The sequence below is a fragment of the Stegastes partitus genome, unplaced genomic scaffold (genome assembly GCF_000690725.1).
Source record: "Stegastes partitus isolate 25-593 unplaced genomic scaffold, Stegastes_partitus-1.0.2 Scaffold1100, whole genome shotgun sequence".
In the NCBI taxonomy this organism is placed as follows: Eukaryota; Metazoa; Chordata; class Actinopteri; family Pomacentridae; genus Stegastes; species Stegastes partitus.
This window is the reverse complement of record NW_007578831.1, coordinates 69,135-82,675: the sequence shown is the minus strand read 5'-3', so window position 1 is coordinate 82,675 and position 13,541 is coordinate 69,135. Positions and strand designations below refer to the sequence as shown.

Here is a 13,541-nt window from a genome sequence, read left to right as displayed (position 1 = left end):
TGACTTGGGACAATATTCTCTGAGCTCAGTATAAATACGGCGTCTCCTCCATGATAGACATATACAACGTATCGTAAAAACAGCAGGTCTATTTTATGGATAGATCTGAAGATTTGAACTACAGCTAGATCTATATACACAGACTGTTAAGCAGTGCACAAAAATAACCTCAGTCAAAAAATTCCCGTTCTTTGTGTTCATGTGTGTGGCGAATTTATTATTTATGGGTATTTTGTAGAACTGATCATTTTTAAATGTCTGCTGGTGGTTGATGAGCAGCTACGTTCGGGACGTGACCCGGAAGCAGTTTGGCGCTGGAGGTAAACCCTGCCGGGAGATGCTGCTGTCATAAACAGGCAGATGAAAATACAGAATAACCTCACTGGAGCGGCCCTGACAGGGACAGGTAAGACAACAGGTACTAGAGAAACGGACTGCTTTAAAAGCACTTGTCGTTGTCCGCCTCCGCTGTGTTGTGCATAACAACAGTCAGCTTGAAGGCTTCGAGGAGAGCGAGCTAGCAGGCTAACCACTAGTTGGCTAGCCGTAGCATTTTGGGTGGCGGTGGGTGCCATAGCAACCGTTTAGGAAACATTGGCTGTTGGGCTAGCTAGCTAAGACACTTCAGGCTAATGTTGGTTTGTTATGCTAGCCTTAAACACGACGTCGAGGAGACTTGAATGTCCAATTTAGAGATAGTCAGTTAATTAATGTCACAAGTCATCGTTGTCTACTTTCGTCGCTGCACATACTACTTAGTTGTAGCGTTGTCCATTCCTTTTAGCAAGCTGTCGATGATGACAGACTGTTTATAGTGTTGAGTTTAGCTAACTTGGGCAGTGGTAATTTCTATCACATGCGGCAAGCTAACGTTAGCCACCAAGGCCCTAAACTTAGATTACCTCAACGCCACCGTTATGTAAACGATGGCAGCGCTATATCTCTCTGTTACGATCTGAATTTCACGTTAATTTGCCTTAAGTGAGCCTGACGTTATATCGCCTTCACTTTAAGTTACTTTAGCAGTGTTGTTATGGATCTCCCTAATTGTTACTGAGTCTGGTGTGTGGCTGGTAAGAGTAGAGTAACCGCTAACTTAGACGCTAGTTAATCATTTCTACTACGATGCCTTAATCCACATCACCCGATCTTTAGCACATTATCGTTTGAGCCGGAAGCTAATGTTATACGAAAATGTGAAAGCAGTCCAGATTGTACGGCCTTCCTTGCTTGCACCGCACCAACAAGTTAGCAGTAGTACGTTATAGTTAGCAAATGTTCATGTAGCGTTTCGTGTTAGTTATAATCGAAAGCATCTGCGGTAATCGAATTTGCGAGTTACTTATTAAGCAATACCAGTTAAACTTGACACACATCCTGGATTTTGTAATGTGAAATTGGACCTCTACCTGCAATACTGTATGCCATCCTGTTACAGCAATATAGGTTGTAAACGTGATTATGTGTAGTTATGAGTGAATCAGTGCAGTGAGTTACAGTGTGCTAGAGCATTCACTTGTGACATGAATGTCATTTCAGTATTCAGCAAGAACTAGTATGGATGTTGATGACTGCAATGGCCGATCTTACATATCAGGTAGAACTCTGGTTTATTTAATCACAAATATATTTGCCATCCAAGGTTGTGTTCTCGTCCAACTGAGATTTCTTGTTTTTGTGTTTGTTTGTTTTTTGGTTACAGCTAGTGGAGACTCTTCAATGGAAAGAGAGTTTTCTGGGGCCCTTGGAGGTCCAACAGTGAGCACCCCAAATAGCAAAGAGAATTCTCCTAGTCGCTCCCTCAGTGGTCAGTGGAAAATCTTTAATAGATCCTAATATATTGTTTTATAAAACTACCCATGGCTTTTAATGTGATATGTGAAACATTTTCAAAAGCGTGAAACAATTTTATAACTTTTTTATGAGTAAAATTGCACAGGTTGCATTTAATAGTGTGATTTTTTTTCCCCCTAATGAATTTGATTAAGTTACTGGGGCAGCCCTGCTCACTTAAGTAATGACATGTAAACCCATTCCCACTCTGTTGTCTCGTTCTTATTCGTCTGGCAGCGCTCTGGTTGATAGATTATTACATTTAAGACCGTCATTTTTGCTCTTGCACCTCTGCAGCCAACTCCATTAAAGTGGAGCTGTACAGTGATGAAGACCCAGGTCGTAGCACTGAGGATGAAAGAGGGGAGCGGGTAGAAGAGGGTGGTCAGGAACAGGGATCTGAGGCTGTGGGAGGCTACAGGGAGCTCACCAATCCTGAAACCATGCCATCTGGAGCCACTAGACTGCCAAACGGAAAGCTCAAGTGTGACATCTGCGGAATGATCTGCATCGGGCCTAATGTTCTCATGGTGCACAAACGCAGCCACACAGGTGACCAATCAGTTTAGTTCAAATAAAGATTTTTTTGTGAGAAGGTCTAAGGTCTGTTGGTCAACAGGTTTGGTACATTAGATTCAATACAGAAAATTATTTGACTTATGTCTCAAATACATTTTATTTGCAGACATTTGATGTACTGTCTACTATCGACATACAAAGACTTGACCTTGTATTGACACATAGTTACAGATATGGAAGAAAACATGTTTTGAAAAATTACTAGTTATGCAGAGCGTTGCATGTGTAAACATGTTTGCACTCTGCTAATAATCAAGCTGAATGGTACAAAAAAAGCAGCTGTGGTGATGGTTAACATTTTAAATGCTCTGGTGTACTTGCAATTTATCAAGACAGGTGTGGTTGTGACTAGACATCCACTACTGATGTAGTTGGAGTCGTTGGGTTGACTGGTTTGATCTTTTGACAGGTGAGCGACCATTTCAGTGTAATCAGTGTGGCGCCTCTTTCACACAAAAGGGTAACTTGCTCCGCCACATCAAGCTGCACTCGGGGGAGAAGCCCTTTAAATGTCCCTTCTGCAGCTATGCCTGTCGAAGACGAGATGCACTTACTGGCCACCTTCGCACTCATGCAGGTAGGACAGACGCAAGCCTGTTGAGTGCATTTTATAAAAATAATGGTGTACAATGACAATAATAATGCAATTTCCCCACTTTGTCTCCAGTGTCCTCTCCAACTGTAGGGAAGCCGTATAAGTGCAGTTATTGTGGCCGTAGTTACAAGCAGCAGAGCACCCTGGAGGAGCACCGCGAGCGCTGCCACAGTTACTTACAAAGCCTGGAGTCACAGCAGCCAAGCAGTGTGCAGAATTCAGGTATGTGTTTTGTGACATTCATGGGGATGACTTGTCAGAAATAAACAACACTTTTCATAGAAGACAGTTATTTAATTCACAATATGGTGCTTTATCAATATCAGGTTCCAGAAGGGATTGTAGTAGCATCTAGCGTAGAAATGCAGTGTACCTTCCTAACAAGGTGAAGCACAAAATCCTCCACTCATAATCACTTATATTTCCCTATGGTGGTCTAGGTTCATACCAGAATTTCGGAAAAAAATCTGTCTGGGTAATAAGGAAACCCCAAAATAACATTACAGTTTGTTTGTACTCTGTGCAGGAGAGGAGATGAGAGAGTTAGAGTATATACCAGACTCTCTACTGCAGCCCTCCTCAGACAAGATGACATTTATCGATCGGCTCGCCAACAGCATCACCAAACGCAAGAGATCCACACCACAAAAATTTGTAGGTGAGCATTTGGTCTCAGTGTGGACGGTTTGAGGAAACAAAGCAGTATTCGTTGCTTAAAATAGGATTCCACGTGCATTAAGACAGGTCTTTCAGTCCTAATTTTGTGACCCCGAGCATTTAGGATTTTATATATCCAAGTCCTATGATTTTTACAATGTTTGTCAGCAGTTAGTTGGTTTGAACAGTTCTGTCTCACCCATAAATGCAGGACTAGACTCCATTTAGTCTGGTCATTAAACTGACAAAAACTAAAACTTGATTCTTTTGTAAATTCAGTAACACGTGATGATCATATTCAGAATGAATCCCAAAAAAAATTTCAGTGTGTTCATTTATCTTCATGAACTTTTCAATTATCAATGTATTTTTTAGGAATATGCTGCTGTGACATCTTTCACAGTCCTGCATTGTACAATATCATAAAATTTTGTCTCTCTGTGTTGCAGGGCAGAAGCACATACGCCTCAACCTTGCAGATGCACCTTATGAGCTCACTGCTGGTTTGGATAAAGACGGAGACATGCACGCAGGGGACCTCAAAGCCCCACACTTTACCAGTCTGGGAGGAGAATACACGGGCGTAGCAGGTAACGGAGGAGGGGTATCAGACACCCTGAGACCCCTACACCACTCCACCACTCACCCCTCATGTTTGTCAGAACTCAGACCGATCCACAGCTCCTCTCATGCTCCCGTTGGTCTAGGCCCCAGATTGGATTGCACAGGGACAGGAGCTGGGCTGGGGGCTGTGGGTGTGGGGGGACGGGAGGCAGCCGAGGGTCACGAAGACCTGCCTGCTGGTCGAAGTCATGCGCCCTCTCCTAGCAATGGTTGCCAGGACTCTACGGACACAGAAAGCATGCCAGATGAGCCGTGCAACAGCACCGCTCCTACTGCGACCTTGCACAGTAACAACGGCCATCATCTCCTCCACTCAAACAACCATCATGCAGCACATCCTCCCATTGCACACCACAGGAGTCGTGACAGACGCAGCCCCAGCCACGCCAAAGACCGGGAGTTGGAGAGAGAGGATGGAGGCCACTCAGCCCACCCAGCTCCTGCACACGCTCCAACCCCAAGCTCACCTACAGCGCCTTCCTCCACGTCCAGGGAGGCTTTTCGGGTTGTAGACGGGGAGGGACGAGCTGTGCGTTCTTTCCGTTGTGAGCACTGCCGTGTGCTTTTCTTAGACCACGTCATGTTTACCATCCACATGGGCTGCCATGGTTTTCGCCAGCCTTTTGAGTGCAACATCTGTGGCCATCGCAGCCAGGACCGTTATGAGTTTTCTTCGCACATTGTCCGTGGAGAGCACGTCCTTGACTGAGGATAAATGATGGACAACCCGCTTCACCTAGAGCTTTTCTCACTCTAAGACGAGGACTTGGCTGAGTTTGGTCTGCACATATGCTAAAGGGGTCACTGATGGAATGAAACTGAATATTTCAAACAGGCGCTGGCACAGTTGGCATGTACGATCATTAATGAAAAGCTCATTTATATGTTTCTAAAATTCGAATAGTGGTCCTTATTGCTTTCAATGCACTTTGAACAACAAATCTATTTAAAATGCATTTTTGATTAAATGTGTTCTAAAGTAGATGAAGAGCCAATGCACTTTTTCATCCGCAGACGTGCCTTGCTCCAAAATTCAGGATTCAGACCTGATGCACAAATTGTAGAAAACAAATCTGACTATTGTCCATAACCTCAAAACCTTCCCCTCTTGTGCACTTTAACAGAAATGATATTTTAAAAAAAGCTAAGTTTATAGGCTTGTCTACAGTGGAATCTGTACAGATTTTTATGCCTTGTTCTAAAAGCACCTTTTACAATGAAATGAAATGATTTGCTGACAAACCTTTTGTTCGTTTTTTTCTTTTCCAACTTGGGGTTGATTCTGTACAATAGATTGCTTTTTATAATTCAAAGTAAAGTGCAGACCAAACTCTAAAAACCAGGTCCTCGTCAATTAGATTTTGAAGTTTGAGGGGCTGTCCGTGAATTAGAAATGCACTTTGGTTTTTAACAGGGGAGGAATGAACAGATCTTTGTGTGTGTGTGTGTGCGCGTGTGTGCGTGTATGTGTGTGTGTGTGTATGTGAGAGAGAGAGAGAGAGAAAGCCTTTGAGAAGCTGTGTTTTTTGGAAGTAACTCGAATAAGTAAGGTGGAAAATGAAGGCCTTTATTTGTGTGAATGCCGTGTGGGGCGGTATGTTAATTATTTTTTTTCTTTTCTACGACTGCTTTTGTTGCACTGATAACTGCCAGAATACTATGATTATATTAAACTATTTTATAGAATTCATTAATGACCTGCACATTTCTCTCAAAACGTGAGAACAACTGGTGTTATGTTCTTCTCACTAGGAAAGGGGTTCAAGTATCACTGCCACAATTTTAGAGATTACTGAAGAAGTTACGTTGTTAATATTTTCCCTTTCATAATTACATCAAACAGCAAACCAACCCTAATAAGTAACTAACCTATTTATGCTATTTCTGAACATGATTTTGTTACGTTATTGTATTGTGCCTTTCTTCACCTTGTTGACCAGATTGAAAGACATGAGCTACCAGCAGTCATGTCTTACAAACAGATCTTTGTGGGTGACGCTCGAGATCATGAGTTAGAAAATAATGTAAGTAATCAAGTTGTTTTCCAGACACTGTAAAGTCTTTGGCCTGTAGCTTTACAGTAGCTGTTTATCATACTCAACAAAAATGGGGCTGATTTGCATTCATTTTGTTGACAAAGATCCAATTCCTATGCTTAATCAAAGACGAAATGTACCTTTCATTTGAACACATGCTGCTATGACATGAGTGCAGTGTGGAGTGGCAGTCCACTACCGTCCTCACAGTGTAAATCCAAAACTTTGATTTGCATTTTTTTTTTTTTCTTTAAAGACATTTTAGTTCCTCAAAGAATGACAAGAATTTTTTTTCATGTCTGTTTTGTTGGTTGTGATCTATAATTAATGATGATCTAGTCTTGGCCATTTGTGCAGAAATCAAATGTCCAGAGAAATGTGTCGGTTCAAACAACACAGTCAGCTTTTGATTCTGTCTAATTATTTACTTGTTAAAACAACAGATATAGTGGTAGTCACTTCTTATGAGTATTTGATTTCACACAGCTTAAGCACAAACAGTTTAATGTCCGGAAGTCTGTTTTGAAAATTAAAGTCTAGCTCACAGACCGGGGCACAAAAATTCATACTCAATTTAGCAGGACATTTGTGGATGCCATTTTTCATGTACTGTATATTAACAGAAACAAGGATAAATTTAAAACAAACTTGTCAAAAATGTACTGAAAATCAAAAAGGTTACAAAAACAGTCAAAATCATCAGCTGACTTGAGCCCATTATTTTTTGTGTAGTGCAGACAAAGGCTTATGAACTAATATTTCCCCTTTGTTTACCATAATTGCTATTTTGACCGTAATAGGTGAGTTGTTGTTTTTTTCAGCTCCAAGAAGCATTTATTTTCATTAGACTAATTTGAAACCGCTCAACCATTCAGGGCTCGAAATGAATATTTAAGGTCAAAATTGTGTTGGTGAACATTTCTTTGGTTTTGTTATATACTGAACTCAGTCTTGTATGGATTCTCAGATTTTAACTAGTTGTTTAGATGTGCAGAGGCTCGGAAATATTGTCTTCACGAAGAGGAATTTAAAAAAAAGTAGTACTTGGTTTTCATACTATTTTTAGATCCGCATGAGCGTGGTTCTGTATAGCACCAAAAAATCCCCCCATGGCTGAGCCAAAGAACCACTATTTCTTACTGTTAAGCACTTTTCCCTATTGTAGTGGCAAAATGAAAAATTAGTTAAAGGAAATCAATATATTTGTATATACAATATAAATTAGGAAGAAGCTGCAAGGTAAGAATTTCCTTTCATTGCTGTCATTAAAGCCTTGTAGGTGTTACAATGTTCTTATCTACACTTAGTTTTGCAGAAGACCTTTTGAAATAGATAATGTAAATGTTTACCTCGCTTCAGTTGAGAAAGGAAGAATTGTCAAGTTCCCAAGTGAAGTCCGCATTTGTTTGTCACATAGTTGGCTTTGGTGCACGTTGCTGTGCCAGATTCAAGAGAGAAGGAATCACTTGTAGCCACAATGCACTACGGTGATTTTGTCACCACTGTGGTAACACAAATCGAAATATGTGATTAACTTTATTTCTTCTAAAGTTACTTTAATAATCAAAATGATCTTGCCTTAATATGAAAATGGACTGTTAGATCACTTTGCGACAGAGGTTGGTTTGTAAATTCTCACAAAATCCTAAAATTTACTTGTATCAGTCTAATCTAAAAACATAACACCAAAGTAGTTATTGCAAATCAGTGAAATTGTCAGTTTGCATAGGGGGAAGAAAATGCTTTGACCAATGAATTCCATCTTAAACCCTTCTTCACTGTGTATATTCTGATTTAGGCCCAGGTGTGACTCTTCCCCAGTTGGTGTGATTTGTGTGAAGTAGATTTTGCTGTTGTGCCTTTGGCTGGAGGTCTTTTATGCATTTCCTCTCTAAATTGTTGAAACTCTTTAAAAAAAACAAAACAACAAAACAAACAAAAAAAGAACACAGTGGTGGTGCAAATTATAATGGCTCATATTTTTTGTTAAATGTTTGAGTGTACCCTGACACCACCATTCATCACTAACCCTGGCCAGAACCAGCTTTTCATTTCTTACAATTCATTGACAAAAATCCATAAAAAAAGAGAAGAAAATGATTTTTGGTAATGCTACCAGGAGCCAAAGAAAATACCAGAGACAAAATGTGTAAAAGTCGATGTAATCCTCAGCCATTTTGTTGATCTTGCTTGAAATATTGTACAAAAACAGTAAAAAGAAAAAGGCTTGGCTCTCCAGTCCAATGAATTGGCTCTTTTGCAGAATCTCATGTTCTGCATTATAGATGAAAAAAAATTTGTCATCTCTATTTGTGTGTGCTACACTGGATAGTAATGTGCTTCTGAACCTGATGCATGTGGTACTGACGCTGTTTGCTCCTCAACCAACACCTTTCTGTTCTAGTCTTAAGGACAACCAAATAAACTGTTTCCAATTCAAGACTTTACTTCAGAAAGTAAACTAACTCTAGCTTTGTGGTATTTTGTGTTTTAAAGGTTTCCTCGTTGCACTATTTGTTCCCCTCAGTTTCTCTCTTTAGTTCCCCCCACTCTCTAAATGGTCTGATATCGCTTTAAATAACTGCAGAGCCTTTTTAAATGTATGTAATTATGCATTTGCGTAATTCGATCTTAAACTACTGTAAGTTTTGTACTGTAAGAAAGTCTATTCCAAATAAAATACTTGACCTGCTTGTCTTTTCTACAAGTACACAGCACAAGATTAGTGAATGAGCGTCACACATTCATGTTTTTGTAACAACTTTTCAGTTTATTTTTCACGTGTACAGCATCTTCAAATTCTGCTTTACATGGGCTTCGGGGGAGCTCTTGGTGCACCAGCCTGTGAGAGAAAGAACATTTTTATATTAATACAGGTGTCCTTCACAGGTATTTACATTTACTAGACAGATGTATCCAGGGCTCTGGTATTTCATCTCAACTTTGAAATTAGCTGCACCTGTGTGTTTCTGCTATGACTATTCAGATGATCCACTATAGAAAGAAGGTGCTGTATCGATACGGTGCCATTGGTTTTATAGAACTACACTGAACAGCTTTGGCAGCAAACAGTGTTTTTGGGATGCTACTTACAGTGGGCCTGAATCTGGGTGGTGGGGTGCGGTCTTTCCTGGCCTCACAGGAGCGGTTTCTCACCACTTTGCTGTGGATGGCACAGCTGACACAGTAGTGCAGCTTCACGTAGAGCTTGGGCAGAACATATGCTGCAGAGTGGAGAAGGGAAAACATGAGTACAAGCCATCAGCATTAAAATGCAAAGACTGAGCTTTGTGATGATGTACATGGTATAAAGAATATACACTTACAGTCGAAGACGCTAGCCTCTGAGATGTCTCTCACGGCTGCCGCCTCCACAATGTTCCTGATGACAAACTTCTTGATGGCCTTGTCCTTTGGGACACAACGGGCGCAGTTGGTGCAGCGGATGGGCTGCACATGCCCACGGCCCTTCTTGGCACGACCGTTATTCCTCCTCTTCTTGGTCTGCAAAACAGGCCACAGTTAGAACAAGCAACATTTGAGTGACAAAACTAGGGTTGGTGCTGTACATTCGTACCACTTTTTAAGCAACAGTTGTGTCAGCAGGACTGACCATCAAAAAGTACCAAGCAGCTAAAGCAGGGGTGGGCAATCCTGGTCCTCGAGGGCCGCAATCCTTCATGTTTTATATGTTTCTCTCTTCCAACACACCTGATTCAAATGATCAGGATCGTTATCAGGCTTCTGCAGAGCTTGATGATGATGAGCTGATCATTTGAATCAGGTGTGTTGGAAGAGAGAAACATCTAAAACATGCAGCACCGTGGCCCTCGAGGACCAGGACTGCCCACCCCTGAGCTAAAGGTTGCTGAAGACTTATCCAATTTTAGATTTTCCAATTTAAGACTGAGCAACAATTCTCTGTACCCCAAGACCCAGTTGCAACCACCAGTCACATAACAGAAAATTCAAGAACTTTTCAGCTGACCTGCAAGGTATATTTGCTAAGAAGACAAGTATAGAAACAAATTAAAACACTTAAGTAGTAAGTTATGTATTGTATGTAGAGCCACCATTTTTTCCCCCCAGTATTGGTAACCTGAAGAAATGTACATATTGACTCACAGTTTTCCTAAATTTTTGGTAAAACAGGTATCAAAAATACAGCAACTTTCATTTTGTCTTGATAATTTTTGGCATACCTGTCATACCGCACAGAAAACATTAAATTCTATCTAATTCTAGACACTGCAGTAATGCTCCAATAGATATGTGGGATTCTATATTGAAATCAAACAGGAGCAAAAACTGCACAAAAATGCTCCAGGCTCATACAGTTAGTACGTTTTGCTTTGATTGTCAAATGTAAAAAGGGCATAAAGAATAAAGAAAAGGATGGTTGTGATGTCTGTTGCAACATCTCAGTATTATATGCTACTAGTATCAAAATTTCAAACACTACCCAGCGCTGTTGAGTTATTAATGGTGCCGAAGCAACCACTGTTGCAGTCTATTGACAATAATCATTTGTTTACTAAAGAGGCAGTAGTAAATTTCTATTTGGGTATTGAATTTTAAGATTTGACATTCACAGGTTATTGTTTCAGTACTATCTCTTCAACATTTGCAGAGGATGCCGATTGAAGGGTATTGGCAGATGGACTCACATTTGTCTCGTGTTACTCACGACGATTTAAGTTTTTCACGAGTTACAAGCAGATTCATCCACGTTTCGTTAAATAACGAAATATCTGTTACTCTGCGATTGACTTCACGGCGGATCGTCAAATTCATGGGATGTCGGCGGTGTCTTGGACAAACAACAGTTGCTAAACATATTTAATCCTATGTAGTCTGGTATTTTCCGTGCTATTTAACTAACATATTAGAAATAACCGCATTATATACACATGTTTGTATCCACATCTGTTCAGTTTGACCGCACCGTAACAGCGGCGTTATCGTTTGCTATATCACGGAACACATGCACAAAACGGCTAGCCTGCTAACAGCTAGCATTAGGCCCAAACCAATATTTTATGTTTCTGAATGACGCTGAATATCGATTGTCGACACTGTGATTGAACTATGTCTTTATAACACCTAAGAAAGACTAATTGGGTTTGAGTATTCGAACAAAATATCAGTTTTTAGCATTTTCGTCGTACGGCCGCCAGTGAAACACACTCACCATGTTGCACGGGAAGCTGGAAAGAGGACCGGAAGAGGTCGTACCGCGAGAAGTAGTACTATCCGCTCCGCCCTCGAAATATTTTTTGATTTAAAAAAACGATATTTATTGGTATTTTATTGTATTAATTTTCACAAATGCATGTTATACATTCAGTTCAAATAAGGAAACAATCACATTTTTATTTTCTGAAAAATAACGAAAATAATAATCTTTAACTGGCGGAGGGATATCAGTGTCGACAGGAGATTGCCCAGCGTCTCCTGAGTGAGCGGAGTTTAGTTACTGCAGTTATCCAGTTATAGAGGCGGTGCTTCCGAGCAACGCCGTGTAATAAAACAAGCCCACCTTTGTTCTGACGCTAAGGTGAGTTAAAATACGATGAATGTTGCCTGACAAAACTAGGTGTAAGACATATGGGATAAAGATACAATTTTGTGCAGAAATTGTGACAGAAAATTTTGAGTAAAATAATCCATTGTATCATGTTTTATTCGTAACTTAATGTGAAAATGGAAGCTTTCCATACTGTAAATGCTGGATTGTCAAAGGGAGTAAAATTTAATCTTTAAAGACATTAAGTTGCAAATGAGCTATATAAACTTTACATTACAATCCATCATTTCAAAAGCAGCCATTCATTTTCAGCTGCACTGTTTGAAAATCCATATTTGAGTTCACTTTGTGGAAAGTCTGCAATGCAGTTACACACAGCAACTATGTGAGTTAAACGAAAATTAGATAGACATAATCTTTACTGTATGCCAACTTTAACCCTGAGAGTTTGGGCCTATGTGTGCTGTTTCATGGATGTTTAAGTGCAAATACTATCTACTGTTTTAATTCACATTCTTTAAGAAACCACTTGACAGCACCTAAATGTCAAATGCCTCAAAATTCTGTTACCTCTCAAAAAATGCATTACTTCTAAGTTGTAAAGTCAGATATTTGCTTTTATATAACATTAATTAAAAATATTAAAATAACAGATTAGACTTACTATAATAAAAATAAATAAATAAATAAATACAGGCCCCGTAGTAGGAATTCAATACAAAAAAAAGTTTTCACCACTGAGATTCAAATCGTTATTTTTTTTTCTTCTTTCTTCTTCTTTCTTACTTTTAATGACAGATATAATTCTCCTCACCATTGAGGATACCAAATTTTTGCAGAGATGTTCAGCCATCCTTTACTCTATTCTTTTCAGCTGCTGTTTCCTGGAAAGGTTGTGTTGCTCCAACTTTCTCTTTGAAAATGTCCCAATGGTGTAATATGTAAATTTCCCTGTTGATGGATCAATAAAGTTTATCTTATCTTGTTTTATCTTACCAATCGTTGCTCTTATTATTAGTACTATGACTCATTCTACACGTTCTCATTATTGCTGCAGTTGTGTTCCTAGTGGTTTTTATGTGGTCACTGATGTTCATGTAACCTTTTCCATCTTTGTGAAGTCACTGAATCAGATTTTGTTTATCTTCTCTGGTAATTCTTTTGCATATGGAATCCTGAATTTCCCCATGGGGATGAATAAAGTATCTATCTATTTGGGCCAATATTGAGAATGTTCTGGTGTTCACAGCTCATTTTCTAACCATGCAGTTAGACTAATTGGAAATCACAGGTCTAATTACTATGGTTGCATGGAGTTTTTACTTTTGAGCCTGTATTTTCAAAGCAGTCTTTCTAAAGTTTTTGTTTTTGATTGTTCAGAAGAGGAAGCACTCTACGAATTAACTTTGAAACACTGGAAATATTGAGAAGTGATACAATTTTGAATCACTTGACATTGCAGCAATATTGCACAGGTGCATCCACATGAAACACGGGTGCTCATGACTGCATTAAAGAAGGGGAACTCGTTTCAATTATTTAATCTGACTACGAAGTTCTAGAAATGCAGACCACTTTTTTTTGCACCCTTTTAATAGAATAGAATAGAATAGAATAGAATAGAATAGAATAGAATAGAATAGAATAGAACTTTATTGATCCCTTCGGTGTAAACCTCAGGGAAATTGTT

The 13,541-nt window shown here is 39.6% G+C and overlaps 2 protein-coding genes across 2 annotated transcripts; one reads left to right on the top strand and one right to left on the bottom strand.

Annotated features, from left to right (window-relative positions):
* The first annotated feature begins 341 nt into the window (after nucleotides 1–341).
* Nucleotides 342–4,997, top strand: LOC103367922 (zinc finger protein Eos). The gene is made up of 8 exons (XM_008296116.1): nucleotides 342–406; nucleotides 1,540–1,597; nucleotides 1,703–1,807; nucleotides 2,131–2,385; nucleotides 2,822–2,989; nucleotides 3,080–3,229; nucleotides 3,534–3,665; nucleotides 4,114–4,997. The coding sequence occupies exons 2-8, from the start codon at nucleotides 1,558–1,560 to the stop codon at nucleotides 4,995–4,997; spliced, it is 1,734 nt and encodes a 577-aa protein (XP_008294338.1). The 5' UTR covers nucleotides 342–406; nucleotides 1,540–1,557.
* A 4,074-nt stretch (nucleotides 4,998–9,071) lies between these two features.
* On the bottom strand, nucleotides 9,072–12,704 carry LOC103367921 (40S ribosomal protein S26). Its single transcript, XM_008296115.1, has 5 exons — nucleotides 12,666–12,704; nucleotides 11,516–11,587; nucleotides 9,651–9,828; nucleotides 9,418–9,548; nucleotides 9,072–9,166 (listed from the first exon to the last, which is right to left on the bottom strand). The coding sequence occupies exons 1-5, from the start codon at nucleotides 12,702–12,704 to the stop codon at nucleotides 9,131–9,133; spliced, it is 456 nt and encodes a 151-aa protein (XP_008294337.1). The 3' UTR covers nucleotides 9,072–9,130.
* Nucleotides 12,705–13,541: the final 837 nt, after the last annotated feature.

What these genes read in the sequence shown, in the direction of transcription:
- LOC103367921 (XM_008296115.1), bottom strand. Translation starts at nt 12,704, where the DNA reads ATGGCTGAACATCTCTGCAAAAATTTGGTATCCTCAATG. An exon ending in AAAATTTGGTATCCTCAATG is followed by an intron (nt 11,588 to 12,665) that starts GTGAGGAGAATT and finishes AAATATTTCGAG; the next exon opens with GGCGGAGCGGATAGTACTAC. An exon ending in CCAGCTTCCCGTGCAACATG is followed by an intron (nt 9,829 to 11,515) that starts GTGAGTGTGTTT and finishes CCTGTTTTGCAG; the next exon opens with ACCAAGAAGAGGAGGAATAA.
- LOC103367922 (XM_008296116.1), top strand. Translation starts at nt 1,558, where the DNA reads ATGGATGTTGATGACTGCAATGGCCGATCTTACATATCAG. An exon ending in CCACCTTCGCACTCATGCAG is followed by an intron (nt 2,990 to 3,079) that starts GTAGGACAGACG and finishes CTTTGTCTCCAG; the next exon opens with TGTCCTCTCCAACTGTAGGG. An exon ending in CACACCACAAAAATTTGTAG is followed by an intron (nt 3,666 to 4,113) that starts GTGAGCATTTGG and finishes TCTGTGTTGCAG; the next exon opens with GGCAGAAGCACATACGCCTC.